Consider the following 24,976-nt stretch of genomic DNA (forward strand, 5'->3'; position numbering starts at 1 on the left):
CAATTTTAGGACCTAGGGCTTGTTCTAAAGTGAAGATTTCTTGGTGGAATTAAGTCAAATTTGCTAGATTTCATCTTCTCAAAGTAAGAGCTTCACTTCTATGTAAAAATTTTTTATTTTCACCATGTATTTTGAGTATATTGGGGATTTATTCAAAAATCACTATTCATGGTGAAAGTTTGAGAAAAATCTATGGAAAATACATGGAAATGATAGTTTAAGCTTTTGGAAGTTGAGTTTATTGTTTAGACTTACGTTTAGGATATATTATGAATTTTTTGTGATTTTTAGAAATGACACCAAAAATGAAGAGGAGCAAGGGGAAGTCCAACTTTGATTCTAGTAAGTTTGTTTGTTTGAAAGCGCGAGATAGATACGTAGAAGCGATGCAATCAAGAAAATTGATTTCTGAGTGATGTTTCAAAAATCTGGGTGGAACAGTTGAAGATTTAATAGTTCGCTGACAGTGGGAATGATTCTGTTATTTTTCTGCTGTAGTAGTAATTTCTATGGTTCGGTCTATGCTAATTTACCTGAAGTAGAGAAAGATCAAGTTATGTTCAGAGGAAAATCAGTAGCTTTTTCCCCTGAGGTAATAAATTCGTTTTAACAGCTGTCCCCAAGTGTGTTGTGTTTTTATTCGAATTATAATTCTACTGTGGAGGAGTTAGATGAGATTATATCTTCATTGACTGCGGAAAAAGGATTATGGAAAATAAAAAATGAAAGGGGAGTAAATTTCCCTGCGTCAAAACTGGATGCCTCGTCAAAAGCATGGCACTATTTTATTTCAGCTTGTATACTCCCTACCAATCACCTCAATGAATTTATAAGAGAAAGAGCTACTTTAAACTATTTTATTCAGCTATTTAAGTCTATATATATTTGATCCTTGATCTATCAGATGATCATTAGTTCTGTTACAGCTGCAACTACTGCAGGTTTGGGATTCACATCCTTAATCTTTTCTTTATGTGAGCAGGTTGGTGTTAGATTTGATAGTTGGAGGAGATTCTGCAACCTCTAAAGCCTATCACGAATGTCAATATGAAATCTTATTCACAACTTTCTATGTTTGGCTAGAGAGGATGATTTTCTAAAAGTTCAGGTGCTTCTACATCTCATGCTTCTACTTCACGTGCATCTACATCGCAAGGTCAATCTACTAGTTCTGATTCGCAGACCCAATTAATGCAAAGGATGTTAGATAACAACAACTATACTGCAGATAAGGTACTATATTTGGAGAACTATGTAGATCATATTGATGGTTATATGAAGTGACATAGTGACTATGAAGAAAAATTTCACTCATCTTTGGAAAACATTATCAGGAGTGACCAAGGTGTGGTTTTTCCTTCATATCCACAATACCCTTCATATAAGCCTACTACTTTTTGGGACAGCGATGATGATGATGAGGAGGAGGAGGAGTAGGAGGATTATTTTAAGTAGTTTATTTTTTAAATTGTAAACTTTATGTGGTGTGGTTGTATTGAACTACTACTCTATTATGTGTTGTACTTGTTTAAACTGCTACTATTATATGTGTTTTGTTGTGTTAGATACTTTGTGATGCATTTGTGTTGTTGTGAGTAGTTACATTTTATTTTTGTGATAGTAATTGAGTTAACATTGTTGCTTAGTGTATTTTGTTGGTTTGTGTAGGAATTAATCCTGAATATTAGGAAAGTTTAGAATATTACAAAATTTCACTTAAGAACTTCATGTTTAAATTTTCAATGTACTACCATGTATTTTCCTTATGTTGCAGTTATGAATTTAGGTTAGTGTGTTTATTTGCTTTTATGTTATCTTCTCTGCATAGAAGTCTAATGAATCTCATATACGTTAAAGTTAAGTTAAAATTTTTTCAATTAATTTTTACTCATGTTTTTAATTTTTGTACTTGTATATTTAAGATATTAAAATTTCTGTAAACATGTTATTTTTAGTTTTTATTCATGCATATATATATATGATGTTAAAATGTTTTATCTTATTAAAAATTTAAGTTTATGGGGATGAAAAATAATTTTCAAAACTTAAATTTTATTTATTCTCAAATGTGCTACAAATAAATTTAATTTTGATTGGAAAGACATGATTATGTATATGAAGTTATATTAGGGAAGAAAAATTTTGAATATAGAAATGAGTAAGAAAATTTACTTAAAACCTATAGTAATGAACAAAAACTGAAAGTTAAAAATTTTTAGTGTAGAAAGGATAAATATTGTGTAACTCTCTTTAGTAGAAGTTGTATTTTTGAAAAATATAGAAGGATAAAACTTTTATTTTCAATACTTCAATTACTTTTATTAAAATTATTTTTTAAAACTATTATTATATTTTTAAGTAAAGGATTTATATCAAACCGTTGTTTTAGCAATGGAAGGTCTTTCCAGATATAGTAATCCTCACCTGAAAAAGAAAAAGATAAAAAAAATAAAAAGATAAAAAAAGAAAAAGAAAGAGACAAAGAAAAAGAAAAAGAAAAAGAAAAGAAAATAAAAGTTGAAATAGGGAAAAAAAGCTAGAGGATTAGTGCCTAATCAAAAATTGGTTCCACATCTGATCTTTTTAAAGTATAAAACTTGAGAAACTCTTAAGCTTAAGGATTTAATATAGTAAGTATAGTTATTCTTAATAAAAATTTTTAAGTGGAGAAGATATAATATCTAAACCCTTTATTTAGAGAATTTAAAAGTATTTCTGAACTAGATAAGAACTCATATTTTCATACTTCTTTACATTAAAGATTTCTAAACTTTAAGTTGGTCTCATTTACTAAATTTTTTTTCTAAATTGGACAACTATATTTTTAGATCAAACTTTTAGAATATTCTAAAGAAACTCATTTACATAATCTACTTATTTTAGTTGTGAAAGATTGGAGTGTTACTTGAGGACAAATAACATTTTAAGTTTGGGGGATTTTGATACACCTAAAATATATAACATATATGTACACATTTTTATACCTATTTTTGAAGATATTTCTCTTTAATGAAAGATATTTGTGTGTTTTTCTTTCAGGTACAATCAAATGGGTGAAAAATAGTGAAAGAAGTGTAAAAGGATCAAATTTTGGGCAAAAATGAAAAAAGTGTGCAAATGAATTGTGGCGTCTAAGAGCCCAAAACTATCACTTAAGCACCAAGATAACAGAGAAGGCCACGCCTAAGTGCCACATACCTCGCGCTTAAGCGTCAGTGGTAGTTATTTGATGATTCAATGAATTTGGATGAATTTTTGAAGGGGTGTTTGAAACAACTCTTGGTGAAAATGTTGTTTATGGTTAATGAACACAAAAATACATTCAAATGGCTATTTAAAGGAGGAAACTCTTAGAAGGTTCATTGAATGTGGACACAATTTTGAAGAGACACCAAAGCACCTTTTGTAAAATTATAAAGGAAGAAAGGAGACTCAATTAGCTATCGCCGCCCCCTCTCTTAGAGACTTATGTTATCATAGAATTAGGATACTTTTAAAAAGAATAAAGGGAGGAGTTGTAGTGTGTTGGTTGAGAGTATTGTAAGAGAAGGGAAGAGAAGAGATTCAAAGGAACTTCAAGAGTTTGGTGGAGAGAAATTTGAGATAAGTTTTTATCTTTGTGACTATATTTTGTTTTAATTTAGACTTATTGTGTGTTTACATGATTTCTACTTTTAGCTTAATTGTTGTTGTGTTTTCTCCATGAATTATGAGTAGTTTTCTTTATCTTTTTCCTTAAAATGATAAGTAATTAAGTGTTGGATGGAAGTTGTGTGAAGTATTGGTCTTTAATGTTATAATAAGTTGTGATGATTTAATCCTTGCACTTTATTAACTTCTTGATTTGACCAATTAAGATGTTAATATATGTTGTGAGAACATGTAATATCCAAGATGATATTGTCTCAGTCAACTAATGGTAAGAATCATATGAGATTGTATGGATGAGAATGGAATTCATATGGTTTAGTGCAAATAAATAGAGAAATAAACTTTAAAGGGTGTAGAGTTAGAGGACTTTAGAATGATAGACTAAAGCCCCCAATTCAGTTTATTATTTTAGGTCTTGATAAGAGCTGTTAGCCCTCAGGTGAAGGGAGAAGAGAGAACTCTAGAGTGAGAGCTAGTAACTTCCCTACCTAGCCCGTCTTCAGGCTATTCAAACTTTAAATTAACCAATGTTCTTTATGGCATCTCTAGTAAAGGTAAAGAATAATATTTCTCCTACACAATACAATTTGAGTACTTTCACAACAGAATTCTTATACTTGTTACTGATTCATGATAATAAAAAAGATATTTTATTTATATAGCTTTTTTCTTACAAATATGTAGTTAAATTTAGTTAGATGTTTATTTTATTTTCAATTATAAAAAATTGCCAAAAAGAATCAAACTTTCATTCATATTATAGCATCTATAGTTTGAGTAAGAATATTTTTCAAATTGGAAATTGTTTTCAAATTTCACTTAAAAGAGTGTAATTCTCCCTGTGGGTTCGATATTCGGGGATAATCAAAAAGTCATATATTACTTGATAACGATACATATACTTGCGTAGTATCTCAATATTTAAATATAATAGTTGCACTCTTATTTACTTTGAAGTCAAGTTTTTGGCACCATTGTAAATAAAGAAATATAAATAAATAAAATTGAGAATATAACCACACCATACTTCGTAATTCGATAGTAAAAGTCGAGATCAGTCCCCAAACCTTGTCCAACTCAAGAGAGAAAATCTCCCTCATCCCTTAGGCAAACAAAATCCCATAATTTCAGCCTCTAGAATCCACCAAGCAGCCCCAATTTCAACCTGAAAACCAGGGCTAAATTTTGGATTGACATAAACCCCTCAAAAACTTCAATGTTACTCTTCTAAAAGCTTCCCTAAGCTCCACAAAGAAGAACCCAATCAAAATTGAGTTATCTTGTAAGCTCTAACCAACTACTAGGTGAAACCAATCCACCATTTCATTGAGGACATATCTCAACCCGATTTCACTTCAAATTGGACTGAGGAGGAGCTTCGCAAGGACCGAGTGATCGATCCTATTAAACTCAATTGAGGCTATGCCTCTTGAGACGATGTATGTGGCTTAAAACCTAAAACCCATGCTCAGTTTGGAACATTATGGAGAAAATCATTACACCAGTCTTACGTAACCATATGTTCGTCTATGTACGATGAAGCTTTAGAAACAAAAATCACTTACTTTGGTGAAAGATCCATGGAGACCTTGCGGTTTAAACACAAACGGATATCAATTTAAACACTTACATGGGGACGATCAACTGATGTCGTCCATTTCCATGTATCGAAAATGGACGTCCAAGATTAGATCGAATCTACACACTGTTGAAGGAGAAGCACGGGATCAATGTCGTCATGGATGCTTAGGTTGAAAGGTTCGTGACTCATAACTTGTTGTGTGACGCTTCAACGACTCCGAGGTTTGAGCTGGTGCTGCATCGGATAAATAGGAAAATATGATTTTCTTATTTAAATAATTTCAGAAAATCCCTAAAAACTTTAAAAATGCATATCTTTGCAAAAAAAAATAGATTTAGGAGACAAAGGAGAAACTTACAAAAATAAAATTGACAATAAAATGATTTATATTTAAATTTAAATTAATTAAATACTCTCTAGAGTATTTTAATTATTAAAAATTAAATACACATGATCATAATTATTACTCCTAATATTTTTACTTAACATAGAGAAAAACTCATTGCCTCCTACATTAAATCATATCACCAATCACCTGCCCTTCTGGTAATATTTTTGTATTCCCGTATTAGAGAAGCTTTATCAAGTGTTAGTCATGATCTTTCAATAGTCATTGTCGTTTGCCTATTCTAGAAATCACTCACTATGATAGCAATGAAGATAACTAAAAATGTTCAATTTATCCATTAATAACATCTTCAAGCTCTACAACTACAAAAGATTGAATGAATGACAAGAAAAGGTGATGCATTGCAACCATCGATTTCTTGTCATTTTTATGGAGCAACATGCAAAGATAGAGATGCAAAATTGGGAGTCAAAAAATTCTTGATTTTGGCATCCACAATCTTTTTCAAAATAATCAAAACTAATTCTTATGAAGCCTTTAAGATTAAAATGTAGCAAAACAAAGATAATTTTTAATTCAAAAATTAGTAATAATTATGATAACATTTACAACTTTTTTTGGTTAAGATTATCATTCAATCAAGTAAAATAAGTTCATTGGTTGAGGCATTTGGTTTATGAAAAGAATAACTTATTTGTATGGTGAATAATTGAAAATATTGTTTGGTTATAATTGGCTTAACTTTATTTTTTTAAACAAAATCATACACTACAGGAAATTGGCCAAACCAAGTTTATTTCTGATGCAAAAGGAGATTTGTGTCGGATTTGCATTAAAAAATGTTTTACGTTAGAATGGGCATATCTAATTGGCTTAGTGTCCACAATTGCGTTTTATTTTTTTGTCGACCTTAGCATCGAAAAAATCCGTCGTAACTTTTCATCGGCAAATTACTCAATGGATTGCTAACGTTGCACTTTCCCCAGCACTAGTGAACGCAAATTTGTGTGGACTTGTGTCCGACGCAAAGCCTAATTTTTGTGTACCATGCTTTATCTCAGGTGATTGAAGACTCCACCAGCAAGCGGTTGAACAACCGCTTGGTTGCCTCGCCGATCAAAAGAAAGGTAGCTGCCCTATCTCGAGGCTGGGCCTAAGTCTCTACAATCTCCTAGACCAGTTTTTGAGCTGACCTATGATAAATTGGATCTAGAGCTAGAATCATGACACCTGTGGTGTGCATGTCAACCTTGCTACCCATCTCACAATGGAGTGGCATTGAGTCACACAACTCGACCGCCTCCTCCACCTTTTATTTATTTTGTACCACATGCTTAACCAATTTTGCTCCCTACAGTAGACTCACTTTTCCTGGCCTGTTTGATCCGACTGGCCATCCTCCCTCTGACCTATTTCCCACCATCGGTCGACCCTCATCCACAAACTGCTTCTTTATCACCGACTGACAACCCTTGGGTTTCTTTTCTCCCCTGTGGGAGCGTGGAGTTTTTCAGTCGAAAGCCCAAATGCCTTCAGCATTGCTGTCTCATTCATAGATTTCTTACCGCTCTCCATTACTTTATTATGTCAAAAATCAAATAAAGGGCAGAAAATTTAAAAAGTGCGATGAAAAAATAATAATTACGCCCTATTTATAAGAATGTGGGCACATATATGCATGAAATTCAACTATTAGAAAAAATTTATTACGCAATAAATAAGTTAATTTTTTTTACATTTAATTCTCTTATTCCTATTGCAACTGCGCTTTTAAAAAATCAAAAAAATCAGGGAACTAAATATACACATACAAAATATGACAACACAAATCACAAAAGTATTCAACATATCTGGTTTAATGGACACCAAAAGACTGCAATGGGATAATCAAAAAATGGAGACGACAAGCATTATCTCCTTGTTCAGAACTATTGGTCAACCGAATGAAAGAACAGAAGACACCTGATCCGAGAGACAATCATTTGTAGCCAGCTCCGTCAACTGATTCCGGGTTTATTTCTTAGATACCTCTAGAACATATAAATAATGGGTCATTTCTTTGATAAAAAACTAATAAGTTTACTCTCAGAAATGGTGTTATTGTGCACTCCCGATCCTGTGTCCCTCTTGTCCATCTAACGCTCTATATCTTGGGCGTACTCCACAGGATATTTTTGGATTCAACATGTGTAAATGCACCAATTTATTAATACAGCCCAACAGAGTTCAAGAAAAGTTAAAAAGAGAAGAAGCAAAGTTGTAAATTTGAAAGAAAAAAAAGAGTACTCGGAGCTTACTCTCCCCACACAATTACCTGCAGCCTTATCAGATACTGAGTAATAAAAACTAGCACTCAATGTAAAAACGATATGGGCTGCAAGAAAAATTATTCCATGCAGACACCGCATGCAAAGATGCATGTGATGTCCGATCTACACCGTTGATCACAGCAAAGATGTATTTTGGTGGACCACGCTTTCAACTTTTTTTTCTTAAAATAAAATTTTGATTGCGGTGATCTACGGTGGAGATCGGACATCGCATGCATCTCTGCATGCGGTGTCCGTACGGAATAATTTCTCCGACTGCACTGTGCATGAGAAATTTTACCTTTGAAACCTTAACCGCAACAGAAAAGCTTTGCAATAGATAAGTTTATTTGTTCATGTCAACGTCACATAAATTGCTTAAAAGTTAAATAATATATCCCCTTGCAACACTGCTTGAATTGCTGAAGGCGTTTTGACAGAGCAAGGCCATAAACACCACTCTACGACACCTATGGACAACCCCTGCATGCTGATATTTACAGATCCTATTTACAGAAAATGAAAATGCATAAGATTAGCAATTTAAATGACTGCAACGGCTAAAGGCAAGCCTGCACTGCAAAAACTAATTTTCTCTGCTATTAAGTTTTATTCACAATTGCAGCTGTGGCTTCAGTGATGCTGCCCTTTACCAGATGGACCTGCTGCAGCTTTGGCAGCAGCAGTCCCATCCTTGACCTTTTGAGCAAGAAACATATCACAATCTGCTCCCTTAACAGTAAACTCCATCAGTAGTTGTTCAAAGAGAGTGCTCAGATTATTCTGGAATGTTGAGGAACTGCTCTTATCACCCTGATCAACATCTTGCACCCCGTTTCCCACAACACACCCGACTTGAGCACCTTGAGTGTATGCTCTGCATGCCACAAGGATGTTCCGGCCATGGTTGCGAAAATGTCCAGCAACAAAATCTTCAAAATGCTGAAAAGAAAAATGGCACCCAATAAACAAGTTCAAAATTGAAAATTTGAATCATATTCTCTAAGAATTCCAAAGAGGAACCAGCCTACTAATTAGCCAAATGATAGCATTGTCATGTCAAAGAGAAATCATCTAAATAACTTTGAAGAAATAAAAATACATATTAAAACATCAGGAGAGAAAATCCCCACCCCAAATCTTTGAAATAATATATTAACTCCTTTTCAAATAAGCTTCTCTCGAAATATAAATATTTTCATTTTTTTTAATAAAAAGTGTTTATTAATTTAAAATATAAAGGTGCAAAAGATAAATTCTGCGCTCAACAACACAGGTTAGTAGAGGTTAACTTCTTTATCTTTAAGATTGATCTAAAGCTGACTCTCGCTAATTTTGTCGAACGCTGGAGCTACTCCATCTCTTTCACAGATATATTCGTTTCACAGTTTGTCTCTAAGTGTAAAGCCACTCTCCACTGATGCATTCTCATCTTAGTAAAACTTAATTAATGCTTCTCTTTTACAGGCCAAATTATGCGCCATAAAATATTGCAGATCTCACCGCTATCTTATAAACTTTTCCTTTTAGTTTAAGGATTACTTTTCTATCACACATTAGGCTCGATGCATTCCTTTACTTAAAAATTAAAATTTGTGATTATTCACTCACCATAAATTAAATTAAAAAAAATTAAAAAGAGATAAATCACACCCATTCAATCAAGTTACCATATAATTTTAATTTTTGTATCATGCACATCTCTAAATATTATATTCTAAGCTTATTTCATACGCAACACTTTTTATTTTTAATTATTTTTTCCTTAGCTTACGTAAAAAATACTTTGAAATTAGATTTTGGAAGGCTTCAAGTAATTTTAAGAAAATACTAAAACTAAATAATATTTAATGATAATCTTAATCAATTTTTAATTTATTGTATTATTCAAGTCATAAAAAAATTTACTAACCTAACCTTTTAAACGCAATTCAATGACTCAAGATTACTAAAAGGTAAAGTCAATAGATTGAACTTAATAGATTCTAGGAGATTTCTCTGTTGGAGAAAACTAGGATTGCAACTAGAAATGAATTGAACAAGGCATTATTCATATCTTCAGCTAAGCCAACTAACATAGACGAAGCACTTGCTAATGTGTTCAAATATTTAACTATACAAGAAGAATTCCGCTGGTTAGAAATTTGAGAATTGATAACTCAACCCATAGATCCATGCCATAGAATAAATGGCCGTTCAGAATAAATTTAGTAATTCTGGTACAATGGAAAGCAAGACAACCAACTTGATTGTTAAGGATTTCAGTTTGATTGGAGTAATTGATTTTGAAAACCTTTGCCCCAGTTGCTGGGCTTATAGCCATTAGATTACCAGGAACATTTACAATCATTAAATACTTCATGTTTTTTCCATAAAATGTGAAGTGTGCACTTCTGAATTATATATATATATATTAACAACCACCAATTTAATAATTCTATACCTTCTACTCATATATTCAAAGTCACGAAAGCTTTTATACCGGTAGAAATAAGCAGATAGAGCTTAGTAGAATTGGTTGAGGACATTTATTTAGATGATGAATTTTGTAAAAGAACTATACAAGCTACACTATTTATCAAAAATTTATATTCAACTACGTTAATTATAGAAATATATATTTATAATATTGTATTTGGAGCTACTAGCGATATCATATGACCGGGATTCTCCCAAATTATGAGTAGTTTGAAGTGAATATAATAGGAAAATTAATCTGTTTTAAGATTCCAAATAAAACAGAGAAAAGTTGCAAGTTTTTGGGTCAATTTAAATGCTCAAAAGAGTTCATTAAAAAAAAATGAAAACAATGTAAGAGTGTGAATACACACAACTAGACAAAAATAAAAGTATTAAATTAGTTGATACAATTATCCCAATATATGATTTGAACATATTCAAATCATACCATATAATGAGTGGTATAATATTATATTTCGTGTATGTTAATATGTAAGATTTGATGCTGATACAAAGGATTCACATATGATATCATAGAAACACTTAACCTAAGGCATTTGGTGTTCTAAAGATAACGCATCATTTAAACTTATTGGCCGTTGAGGCTCTGCATTGCAAAACGTAAAATTGATGAAAAGAACAAATTTGATTTGTCAATTTTTTGTACCTTAAGAACCCATTTGGAAATAATTGACATAAATACTTAAACTTTATCCTTTAATTTTATTATTATATGCTTATTTTTAAAAAAGAATAAGTAAAAAATGATGGGATGGGAAAAACTATTAATTGGCATGACTATAGAGGCCATCAAAATTAAGAGGAGAAAAAATTTAAGCCTGTTTCAATCAGAGCCTTGGAATTCTGATTTTGTATGATCATATTGTACGAGGTTGTACTATATATTATCAGATTTTATGATCTGCCCTCATACAAGTGTGATGACTACATAGCCATCAGTTGTGAAAATATTAGGGGATTATAATTTTTTTTTTTTTAATTTCTTTTGAAGCATTGATCTTGTAAAGTTATCATCTCCCCATCTCAACTAACACCTTTCCAAATCTAAAAATAATAATAATATGTTTTATTTTTACCGTCACATTAGTTAAGAAAAAGTTGAGGCTTTAAAGAAAACTAAGTATGGAAAATCAGTAGGTCCTGATGATATCTCAATTGAAGTGTGAAAATGTTTAGGAGTCTCTTGGCTTACTAAACTCATTAATATTATTTTAAAAACTAAGAAGATATTTGAGGGGTAGAGGACTAGTTTTTTATCCCCATTTTTAAGAATAAAGGGGATGCACAAAAGTGTGCAAATTATAGAGGAATTAAGTTGATGTGTCATACTTTAAAAATAATGGGAGAGAGTAACTGAACATAAGTAAAGACATGATACAAAAATTTCTCATAATCAGTTTGAATTTATACCAAACAGGTCTACTATGGAAGCTATACATCTATTGAAAGATTTGATGGATTAGTGGAGAGAAAATAAGGAAAGTACAAAGACAATAAGGAGAATCTACATATGATTTTTACTGATTTAGAAAAAAAGTTTATGATAAGGTTCTAAGAGAAGTCCTTTGGAGAGTTCTAGAAAAGAAAGGTGTTGATATGACTTATATTCAAGTCAGTAAGGATATTAATACTAGAATTGTTAATTATGTTCGAACAAAAGGAGGATTTTCCTATTTCAGTTGGATTACATCAAGGATCGGCTTTAAGCCGATATCTTTTTGCTTTAGTTATGGATGCTCTTACTGGACCTTTACATAAGGATGTGTCTTAGCGTATGCTTTTCACTAGTGATATCCTTCTTGTGGATAAGACTAGAGAAAGAATTCAGAAAGAACTTGAATTATAGATGGACTCTAAAGGCCTTTCTTTGAGTAGGTCTAAAACTGAATACGTGGAATGTAATTTTAGCAATAGTAGCTCTAGTAGCAAAATTGTAAAGATGGGTGATCAAATCATTAAAAGGTGTGAACATTTAGATATCTCCAGTCTATTGTTCAAAGTGATGGTGATATAGATGAGGATGTTATTAGTGGAATTCATGTTGGTTGGTTTAAGTGGAGGAATGCTTTGAGCCTATTGTGCGATAGAAAAGTACCGCTTAGACTGAAAGGATAAGATGGTGTTAGAACTGAAATACTCTATGGCACAAAATGTTGGCCTTTAAAAGAAAAGCATAAAACAAAGTTAAAGTGTTGTTGAAAAGAGAATGCTTAGGCGGATCAGTGGGTTGAAACTTAGAGACAAAATGCGAAGTGAATATATCAATGATAGGGTTGGTGTAGCTCCAGTGGCAGACAAGATTAGAGAGAGTCGCCTTAGATGGTTTCATCACATTAAACATTAACCATCTGGAGATCCGGTTAGGAGAGTAAATGTTTTAGATTCGACTATGTTAAAAAAGGAAGAGGTAGACCTAAAAAGACTAGGCATTTTTGTATAAAAAAAATGATTTTAATCTAATAGAATTAAAAGAAAATATGACACTCAATGGGACGCAATGAAGAAAAAAGATTTATGTAGCCGACACTACTTAGTAGGATAAAAGCTTATTGTTGTTGTTATTGTTGTTTTTCGCTTATGATCTAAATCAAGGAGCACATGGTGCTCGAGTCTTGTAATTTTATTTCTTTTAGAACTTAGTTAAGAACCCTCTTTTTTTATGGGACGAGACTGTCTTGTGTTTTTATTTATCTCAATGCGTACTAGAAAGAGTAATTGTTGTTTGCATTACTCATAACTTTATTTTCATATTTGATATTAAATCAAATTGGCACTGTAAATTGTTTTTAAATTTAATACTAAAGTAGTATCTAATTTCTTATTGTAGTGTGTAGAAATCACTAATCTATTACATCATCTTAAAAATTGGTCATTCACGTATTTGTCCATCACATATAGCTCACATGTATTATTTAAATAGTTTTGTAATTAATTATAAATTTTAAAGTTATTATCAATACATAAATGCATAAATTTAGGGGAAGTTAGACTGACCATAAAGTTCAAAACCTTATCTATATAACTAGAATATATTTACTATCATCTAAAAGAGAAATATTGTAACCCCATGCGTTTATGTTTATAATTAACGTTTAAACAATCCCAAATATAAATTGGTATAAAGTATAAACTAATAATATTGATTAAGTTAAGTGAAGGTGTGAGCTAAATTAATTTAAGTCAAACTTAAAGTTAAAAATCAAGATTAAAAAACGTTCTAAATAACATTCATGGCACAAGAGAGGCCAATAACTTGATTAGCCAAAGTTAGCACGACAGAATTCTAGAACAAGCTTTAAAATGCAAAACTACTTCAATTATTTCTGAATCATCTATTACATTGTTATTGTATTTTTAATAGTTAGGAAAGCAAAAATTTAAAACTCAAAATTACTTAAACCAAATATTAAGCAAAATAGAGAAATTCAAAACTAATCATGTTGCCTAAAGAATGATCATACGATTATGTTTGATTTCAAATGAAGTTAATTAAATGATTGATTAGTTAAGAATTATGAAATTAATAAAAACTGTTGAGTATAATATTGTATGATATATTTTAATATTAAATCGAATCAATAGGGTAATTTTGCATTAATTATAATATTTTAAAACTTGAACTAATTATGTTAAAGTCCTAATATTCAAATAAATAAATAGTATTAATTTGCATAATCACATTTCAAATTTTCAAATTAATCATACTATATGATATACATTATACCGCACAATATGCCTTAATACTTAAAATAAATCAATAAATTCAATTTGCATTAATTACTATTTTAAAAAAAGTAAACTATTCGTACTATGCAAAATTTGTTTCCTAATTTAAATTCAATTAAAAACATAATGATATTTGATAATTAGTAATGATTAAATTTGAATTGATTATATTGTATGATATTGATTATTTAATGTGTTCACCCAGTAACATTGTTTAATGTGCAATCAAATATTAATTGCAAAATATAATGAAAAATGTCATTCTCTATTTATATCCTCTAAATTTTGAACAGGACCAGTAAGAAGTGACTCTTAACTAGAAAATTCAAGAGAGAGATTTATAGCAAGAAAATTTGATCATTTGTATACTTGATTTTTAGGAGTCTTGTTTGTTGCTCTTAAAAGAGACCATGTATCTCAAAAGTAACTTCAAAAGTCGTTGATTATCTAATAGATTGTGGTAGGATTAACTTGCTTTTCGTTTCTTAGTAGAGTTGTTGTAGAGTTTCTCAATTATTTGTGAATGAGAGCGATTTCTCCACAATGCAACAATGCAAGAGAAAATAATGAATAAAATCATGAAGATTCAGAAAATGGATAAGCCAATTGATGACCAAACCTTGATATGTTCACATTTTATTTCAATGTTTAACATTTATTTATTGTTACTCTTTTACATACTACAACATCCCATGAAATAATGTGCATCAGTGTTTTCAAGTCACAATGCGTAATGTGATGCACAAGAATCTTTTCTTCAAAACAGAAAGTGGAAAGTAAAGCAATGCTTTGTTAATCAAATAGCTCATAATTTATATAAAACTAAAAATATATTGATATATTCATTAACAATCATAGAAAATGAGTATTTAATAGATAACTTTAGACTTAAGATAGAATAGAAAAGAAATATGGAACACGTATAAAACTTAAAAAAAATCTTCAAGGGTGAACAGACAAATTAAAATGTTTAATAACTTCTAAAAATTTGTTACAATAATATAAAAATCGAAATTTATTTAAAAAAAACACTTATAATTCATAACAAATGCATTTAGTAGAGTTGTATCTTGGTCTTGAAATCTAGGGCTATTAGTTAGGACTTTTTTAGATTAAAGATCATTTCTTGCATCCTAGTGAAACTGTCCTCATTTACAGGTGACATCTCTTCTAGCCTTTTAGCCTAGTTCTCAATTTGATGCAAATTAGTTAATTTTGGTGGCATTGTATTTGTAATGAAGAACACCCTACTTATGCACACACAAATGAAAAAAAAAATAGTTTAGTTTTTGAAAAGGAGATGATGCAAATGTAATTAGAGCTTTAATAATAACAAAACTGATAAATAAATAGCTTATACCAAAATACATATAATTAGATAAATAATAAAACTTAGGAATTATAGTTAAGATTATATAGGTATGCAGGACTCTAGGATTTGGAATTAAGAATTACAAACGCTTAATTCACATTTGTCAGAAATTCACTCAATTTAAATGGAATTAATGGTAAGTTCATTCAAAGGAAAGGTGGAGACCATTTTAGTGGTGCTAACTAATTAGTAGGAGGACAAAGAACCAAACATTGCTAATAAAATACAATAAACCAAGTCTAATCAATGAGAAATTAATTTTAATGCAAGGAATTAAAATAAAACCAATTTTTTTAGGAATACTATACTAGAGTTGACTTGCCCCTAAGTACAAAACACCAATTCAAACCGCCCCTCCTCCATCATAAATGGGATTGTCAATGTCCAAATGTTGCCCATCTCCCAAGTCTGACCTTGCTCTTATATCAAACTTTTCGTGACGGGGAAATTTATTCATAAAACTCAAAGAGAATGTTTAAAATTATGTATATGAATGATTTAATGTAAATGAAGAGTTTGGAAAAAAAACTAGTAAGGTAACTATGTGAGAAATGTCAACTAGGTCAAATTATAAATATACCAAAGTTAATTTCTAAAGAGTATTATGATCTTTATTTTATTTTTATCATTTTTTTTTTAAATTAAAAGTGAAAAAATATAAACAAGAAATTACATAGAAAATAAATTATAGTTTGATTTTTAAATTAATGGGCTAAATACAAACATAAATAAAAAAGTACAATTTATATGAAAATTAATCTAAAAGAAATGTAGATCAATTCCGAATATTTTGTAACCCAAATAGAGCCAAAATCCTAAGTAGGTAGGATTAGGCAAAATTCTAGCCAACCTTTATAAAGGGGATTAATAAAGCATTTTGGTATGATAAAAATGAAAAAAATGAACAAAAGGATTCAAAATATTCCATCAAAACATGTCAACACATAAACGCTTCACCAAAAGAAATCACAAAAAACATCAAACCAAAAAATTAAGATGAATTACCCAGCTCACCAAAGTCTAGTGGTGGGTAATGTGCACTAACCAATTCCATTTGAAAAAACAACCAAGCCCATCCATTATTTGAGTCTCTCTTAAATTTTTTAAATTATTTTTCATAACATAATATCTAATTCATTCCACATAACACCTTTAAAAAGAATTTAAAGCACAAACCCACACAAAAAGGCCTGTCCACCCTTTAAACTCCCAACTATTCCCATTATTTTGGTAACTACTCACTTCTCCCACTCACCCATTCTCTCCACTACCTTATTATATCAACTCACCCACCTCTTCGCCAGCTATGGTCGGTCATAATGGTTTGGCTACCTATGGTTAGCTTACAAGTCAACCCATCACACTTGCGTCCAAACAAACTCATCTATACACATGTACATTATATAGCTTAAACAAAATGCGTAAAATAAATACAATACAACATTAATACATATGAAACGATATGAAAGTTTTCAAGCTTTAGATTCTCTTCATTTGGCTCCTAATAATGGGTCCACCTAAATTTAAAGTAGATCTCCTGGATTGTTCTCTAATAAGGGCCCTGGTGCTTTTGAGCCCCACCTTAGGTCCACCACCTGTAATTGTAGCCCCATCTTGGGTCCACCTCTTATGCTTGTGGGCCCCACCTTCAAGTCAGCATAATGTGTCATCCTTTACCTTAGTGACAACTAGATTGGTACGAGACATGGAGAGACAGGTCAGACATTGCAGAATGTGTCATCTAACTAAGACGCAGAGGTAGAATACATGTCTCTATAAGTCGCTTACAATTTATAAATTATCTCGGGTGAGCTGTGAGCATCGACTTATTTGTGGGTCTCCCACAGATCCAACAGTAAAAATGCAATTATGATAGTAGTGGACCACTTCTTCAAGATGTCACATTTTGCACCTTGTTATAAGATAATGGATGCTTATATATCACAAACAAGAATTTCAGAAAAAATTTGCGTACGTCAAGGGATACGCAGAGATGTGTACATAATAGGGTACACGGGGTTTATACGGGGATTACAAGAGGGTTATAACCCGTTGTACCTCCCGTGTAACTCCCGTGTAACCCAATGGATAAAATAATGGATAAAATAAAAGCGCGGGTTACAACTGAGTTACACGAAAGTTACAAAGAAGTTAGAACACGCTTGTAACTCCCATGTAACTCTCATATAACGCCCGTGTACCCTATTATGTACACATCTCTGCGTACCCCTTGACGTACGCAAATTTTTTTCAAGTATTTCAGGGAGATGATCAGCTTTTAGAGTGTGACCAGGACCATCACTTCAAATAAAGCAGCAAAAATTTTTCAATTAGATTTGGAGGACTAATGAAATAAGTTAGGTAAAAAGCCTCACCGTTGTTCAACAACGCATATCCAATAGATAGACAAACAAATGTGATGAATTGGAGTTTACATGATCTACTCTAGTGCTTTGTGGGAAAAAATATCAAACAATGAGACTTGGTCCTTTCCCAGATCGAGTTTGATTATACTTATTCCATCAATCACTCCACAAGTCACAAGCCCTTTGAGATTGTATATATGTGAAATCCTCCAATGCTATTGAAGCAAACGCTAATACTACCCCTTATCAAGCTTGGCACTAATGTCGAGACTAAAGTTAGAGAGATTCAGGCCCTTCACGATCATATGAGAAAGAAAATTACCAAGCGGAATATCAAGTCTCAAAAGTAAGCCAATAAGTTTAGGATATCTCAATACTCCTCTCACTAGAGGAGAATGACACAAGCATCTGCACTGGGCAGGATGCAAGATAGGTAAAACTCCCGTAACTGGGAGTTCCAGTTCGATTGAGTGAACTGATTAAACTTGTGAGGTGGTCTAGGTTGACCACCCCTTGGACTCCTATTTGCCTTATTAGGATATTATTTAGGTCATTTATTTGAAGATATATATATATATATATATATAAAGGACAGTATCCTTTATTTTGGAGGCCCACGACTCCAATACTCCAATATTTTTTGCCACTATTATTTTTTGGGTGGGTTGTACTGGCTCGATTTGCTGGATTTTGGTGGTAGTTTTGCGGGGTGTTTATCTTGCCTCGGGTTGTCTGTTTTTGCTGTTTAGATTTTTGAAGGAACTTGGACCACAATGATTTTTATTTTCATTTACACTAACCAATGCCTTCATGTTTCAACCCTTCAGAGATGCAGGTTTTTGGAGGTTGCTTCGTCGGGTTCCTGCCCTCATAAAGTTGCTCTTCGCCTTACAAGTTTTCTTACTTTGATTTTTTTCTTATACATGTTCATTTTGGGTATACGTCATTTATTTGGGTATACATTTTGGTTTGATACATGTATTTTTTGGGCATATCTCCTTTTGGATACCCTTTTTATCCTTTTTGGGTAGAGTTGTACTGAGAAAAACAGAACTCCTAGGATGCTTTGTTTTTATTTTATAGAGGGGATCCTGGTTTTCTCAAAAATCTTTGTAATCGCATATTTTGAAATTAACACGTAAGGAGCCACGAGTTGCTCCCCCATATATATATATAAACTTTTTTATTTTTGGCTTATGCATTAGAGATTACTTTCTTTGGTTTTTCTTTGTTGGAGAAGTGTATGACGTGTCTCTCTCGGACGATATGCTTGTACCTAATTAGATTTAGGTGGCGAACTCTCTCAGGCGTCTGAATACCCATCCATACCTCCACCTTTATTGTTTACTTGTTTTTTGCTTCTAGTCAGCTACTAGCTGCGCCCAATTTTTAGCTATCATTATCATTTACCCCACCATTTCTCCTATAAATATTCGACCCACACCATCTAGAAACTTTTGTATCAATGTCACCTTCATTCATCGCAGTCAAATACTTCAAAGTCAAGAGGACAGACCATTTATATAGAGCATCATGATCAAAGTTGTCTCCAATATCGTCGTAATGTCAAAATCTAGTATTTATATACCATGAGTTTATGCTTGAAAAGTTTTTTACGCCTGGTATGGTATTATGATTTCCCTTTTATATTTCAATCTTTAAGAGTTTTCCAGTCATTTCAGGTCAATAGTCATTTTTGTTTTGAAACTATATAGTCATAAGTTGATTTAGTAGCTTTAAACAATCCATAATGCTTTGAATGATGATAACTAGTAGTTTTGTATGAAGGCTCCACAATCATTTATGCTTGTCTACCACCATTTTTAACTTCTCCACCGTCTTTATTTTTGTGTACAGCTTTGAATAATGATGGTCGGTAGTTTATTTTTAGACTACATAAATGAGAACCTTTGTGCCACAAGTCATGAAATGAAAGTTTGAGTTTCTCTACTTGTTTTGACTTGTGTACTTTTTCATATAGTTAACAACTTTTTCAATAAAGTTGTAGCTTACAGTTGGAGGACTTCCAAGGATCAGAAGGTTATTATTAAACGTATGACTGCTCATAACAACAATCTTCTAGATATTTTATCATCATATTTATTTACAGCTTCTTTTATTCTTTTAACCGCTTTCATTCTAGGATTTCATCTATATTGGTGTCAAAGCGACCGGTTTAAGAATAACATCTCTGTTTGAAAAACATTTCATCTTTCATTGCAAGATGTTTCTAGCTCAGACTTCTGGATACTTTAAAATTTTATGCTTTCAAATGTACTTAATTCAATCTTCTAAGAAATTATCTTTAAATTTAATTTTTCCCATTTATTAAAATTTAAATTGATTTTTCACGTAATTATCTAAAAACTTAGCCTTTGGTAGGATGGATCAACCCTCTCATCCATCATCATAGTAAACATATAATTTGTCCTATAACAAGGAAAATGGAATGATCTAGAAGTATTATGGATGAAATTTGCTCAATTCAGGAGAAAAGGATTAAAACCTCAAACAACACTCAATAGAATGAATAGAAAATGAAGAATCAAATAGCAACCCCCAAACTGTTAGAAAAAGGCTAATGTTGATGAAGAAGATGAGCTACTAATTCCAAGAAACATGTTATTTCTAACCACAATCTATGAGATCAATTCTTTCCAATTCACGCAACTAGACCATACACATGCACACAAACACGATACATTCTTATAAACATCATTTTTAAAAAGGTTGTAAATAGTTGGGAAAATGTCTTACAATATACCCATCAACTAACAAGGCGTGCTAACACATGCATGGTAATGCCCATGCAATCTAAAGAAGGAACTAGATACAATAGTAAGAAGCAATCCAATAGTTTTGGAACCCCATAAAACATAGACATGGAAAATAGAGGACTCGTGACAAAAGTAGCTTGATGATATGATAGAATTTAAAATATAAAAACATGCAAAAGACAAATGATGCACAATAATTTACAAACAAATAACTAAAAAATAAAGAGCATATAAATATATAATCTTTAGCATTCTCAAACACAAATTAGGAACTAGTGGAATGATAACAATTTTAAAAAGTAAAAGATGCAAGATTCAGAGTGAGTAATCATAAAAAGGTCGATTTAGTCAGGGTTCAAGCAGCATATGTTTTTTCCTAGGCATGTCCACCCAATGTCAAAGAAAAGTTCAGTAAGAATCCAAAAATATTTTAGAAACACTAAAAATTGAAACAAGCCAAATGGTTAGCTCAAAACAAACTCCTAGGATGCCCAAAATGTCCAACACATTACATTTATTAGTTTTTCCTCGTAGAAGTCTGTCCACACTTCATGTTAACATAACTATATAACTGTGAAAACTTCATATTTTCAAATTTATTCACTATAATTAACAGCAAAGCGTCCTAATGTTGATCATTAACTATGGCCCACTAATCCGGCAATGAGACCTCGTTTAGATATCATTAATTAGGTCAACTATATGATTTCTTAGAAACAATGTGTAATTATTCATAGGCATGCTAAACAATTTAAACATGAAAAAATACATCCTCAGATTTCCAGTAATCTAAGTAATAGATGGAAACAATACCAATAAAAAGAAAAAATTCATAACCAACAAAATACTATAACAGCAAGGTAACGTTATTTGACTAGGTAAAAAAATTGTTTGACTAGATTTCCTGAAAGTTACGTTAAAAGGACAGATTCCTTTTTTCATTACTTTTTTCGAGCATTAGCAGTCTGCATAGATAGAGAGCAACAACTTGTCTGAGCAGTATTTTGTGCAGACTTTATCATATCAGATAGCAGATAACAGAATTTAACGTTCTGAAATTTTGAAATTAGAGTATACTAGAAAAATTATGCTTCCAAGTTTCTACCATATAGAAGAAATAGTCAAAGATATTCTCACCGTGGGTGGCCTACGTAGGGAATATAGCATTGTCTTGCAGGATAAGATAAATACATCCTCATTATAAGCCAGTGATCTAGTTTCCCCATGAGGTGTATTAGCTGAATTTGCATAGCCTGGCTCATTAAAGTAGGGCTTGGCATTCAAAACCAAGGCTTGGATGGAGACTAAAACCTGCAGCATTGTCGAGTTTGTTGGGTTCCATTTCTCGCATCCATGGCCAGACCATGTATTAAGAAGGCTAAGGCAAACTTTTCCACATGCATACAAGTTTGGATTCAGACGAAGTCCTCCGGAATGATAATGGACCATCTGCATGGTGTTTAAGAAAATATGTTTTATCATCACCGAACCCTTGTCTTGAATGCTGAAAGTACAGTTAGATGCAATTATAACACCATACCGGGGGTACCATGGGATAGGCTGGGGGAAAGTATACGTCAAAGAAGAAGAGACCATCATGATAAGGAGTTCCAGCCGGTCCAATGATGACAGCACGAAGAAGGTCCATACGATCTTCGTAAATTCTAACATATATTGTCTCTGTAAGGATTGGGGGTTAAGTTAGTCCATGAAAATAAAAACTTTCAAGATGAAAACAAGCAGCTTATATGGAACGTCAAAAGCAAAGTTCTGTAGACTAGAAGACAGCACACCAAACAAGAAAACTAATGTATGATTCCAACTGCCTGAACCTCAAGGCAAGGTAAACAGCATCTGAAGTAAAAGTTACAAATGCTGAAAAATGCCTGTCGCAATATTTCAACCCGAATGAAAGAATGTACTGATACATAAAAATAAGTAAATTATATCATCCCTGTTATGAGCTTCCTACAAAACATGGTAAAGCACTTGGGACAAACCACTGCAGTTTAATTTTCAAAACAATCCTAAACATTTCAACGTATTTCCTTATGTGAAAGACAAGAAATGAATGGGCATGCTCTCCTTTTTGGTGTCACTATAGCACAGACTTCTCCGCAGCCTCCAAATAAATTTAATAGATCACAGGTTTTTTTTGGTACAGGTCTTCAAATTACTAGCAATTTAGAAAAACAAATACAGTACATATTAATCCCTGCAGCTAAAAAGTAGCCCAGAAAATTAAGTACGCACTTCTTAATTATCTTGCTTAAACAAATGCTGTTTGAAGAAACAACATAGAAAACTCAATATAAGTAAAACTTAAGATTTGGAAAAAAGAACAAATATTGCTATGGAGTACAAATTATGCAACAAAAGGAAGCAAAAAAATTAGTATAGATGTAACTTCTGATTTTTAATCCATTAGTTATTTTTCTCTATTATTAGTGAGCATGTAGTGAGGTAGCAATGCAATGGCTAATACTTAGGATCTGAACTGAGTTTCTAGTCTGAGTTTTTTTGTGTTAATAGATTACTAGATGCATTTTAAATGCATTGCTGTGTATTTTTGTACACTAACGTGTGTTTCTTTCTAACCGAAGAAAAACCAAAAAAACCCAACAACATAGATCCACATCAACGCACCCCTGCAGTCATTGTTCCAAATTATAGCTTCCATAGATATCACTGTACAAAGGTCTTCTGTACTTTCTCATCCACATCTGTTATAATTATTAATGTAATCTAGAAGTATGTCTATCAAAAACCAAATCTGTATTGGAATGACAGAATGGTTACTAACTCCATCCAATGAGAATGCCAAATATATCCTAATTTCAAGCCTACATTCAATTATGAAGCCATAGATGCGATCTAGCAATATCCTTATCACATTGATTTCTTGTGTTTTTCCATTGATTCTTTCTAAGTTATGAGTAATTTTTAGTTTCAATTTCATATGGATTAATTGAAACAATATACTTGGCATGATATGACAGCCACCCAGCTTTCTGGGATAAATTTTAAAATAGGTTTGATTACTAGCATATCAAGATCAACCTTAGTTCTTCCTCAGTTCACAATCCATAGCAAGGGGTATTAGGGCCAAGGTATGTTTGGGTGTTAGTGACCGACGCATAGTACACATGGCTAGGTCCCAAAGTTTCTACATTCTATGATGAAAGGCATGATAGGACAGAATTTTGGCATTATTGGTAGATGGAACTTGATTTAACATAGGTTTTCGCATTTGAAAGGGATGGTGGGCAGGGGCGGAGCCAGAAAATTATTTTAGATGGGGCACAAACTATTAAATTTAAAAATATCTTCAATCATTTTCATCAAATCTTGATAAGTTAGTTACATATCTTGAAAATTTTAATAAGAACAAAATGCATAAATACAATATAGATTTTGATTTATTAGTTTATTTTATAATCTCCACAAATTTATTAAATTTGATAATTATATGCTTACTATATTGTTTTGCAAAAATTAAAATTAATCACTTATAGTAAAAAAATTGATTAAAATATCCCGACTAATTAGAGTAAAAATCTATGAAGATTTATGTTGATTACGTGTAAACATTAAACATCTTAATATTATGATGTTTTCACTATAAATTTTACAGTAATTATCTTCAATATTTATGCATTATCTATAAATTTAAATGATTTTATATAAGCTTTTAAATACAACAGAAATATATACTTTAATATTCATTAATAGGTTATAAAGTTCTGTTACTAATACAAATTTAATATAACTACTAGAATTTATAATACGGCAACAACAATAACAACAAAGCCTTAATCCCACTACGTGGGTTCGGCTACATGAATCCTTTTCGGCTACATGAATCCTCCTTTTTCTCCATTTCGTCCAATTTAGTGTCATATTTTCATTTAGTTCTAGTAAATTAAGATCATTTTTACAATAAGCCCAAGTCTTCCTAGGTCTACCTCTGTCTTTCTTAACACAAGTCGAATCTAAAACATCTACTCTCCTAATCGGATCATCAGATGGTCGACGTTTAATGTGACCAAACCATCTAAAGACAACTTTCTCTAATTTTGTCTGTCACAGGAGCTACACCAACCCTATCACGGTATATTCATTTCGCATTTTGTCTCTAAGTGTAACACCACTCATCCACCTAATCATTCTCATATCTGCAACACTTAACTTATTATTATGCTTCTCTTTTAAAGGCCAACATTCAGCGCCATAGAGCATTGCAGGTCTCACCACCATCTTATAAAATTTTCCTTTCAGTCTAAGCGGTACTTTTCTATCACACAAAAGGCCCGAAGCATTCCTCCACTTCAACCAACCAACTTGAATTCTACTATTAACATCC

At 31.9% G+C, this 24,976-nt stretch overlaps 1 protein-coding gene across 1 annotated transcript in view; it reads right to left on the minus strand.

Moving 5' to 3' along the window:
• Nucleotides 1–8,197: 8,197 nt before the first annotated feature.
• LOC110026624 (putative ubiquitin-conjugating enzyme E2 38) overlaps nucleotides 8,198–24,976 on the minus strand; it is a 59,824-nt gene continuing 43,045 nt past the window's right edge. The window contains exons 6-8 of the mRNA XM_020727629.1: nucleotides 22,154–22,293; nucleotides 21,751–22,062; nucleotides 8,198–8,833 (exon numbers count right to left, since the gene is read on the minus strand). Of these exons, the coding sequence (XP_020583288.1) occupies nucleotides 8,525–8,833; nucleotides 21,751–22,062; nucleotides 22,154–22,293 (761 nt within the window). The 3' untranslated portion in view covers nucleotides 8,198–8,524. The remainder of the gene's footprint in view (nucleotides 8,834–21,750; nucleotides 22,063–22,153; nucleotides 22,294–24,976) is intronic.

This window comes from Phalaenopsis equestris, unplaced genomic scaffold (assembly GCF_001263595.1).
Source record: "Phalaenopsis equestris unplaced genomic scaffold, ASM126359v1 Scaffold000387, whole genome shotgun sequence".
NCBI classification, from domain to species: Eukaryota; Viridiplantae; Streptophyta; class Magnoliopsida; order Asparagales; family Orchidaceae; genus Phalaenopsis; species Phalaenopsis equestris.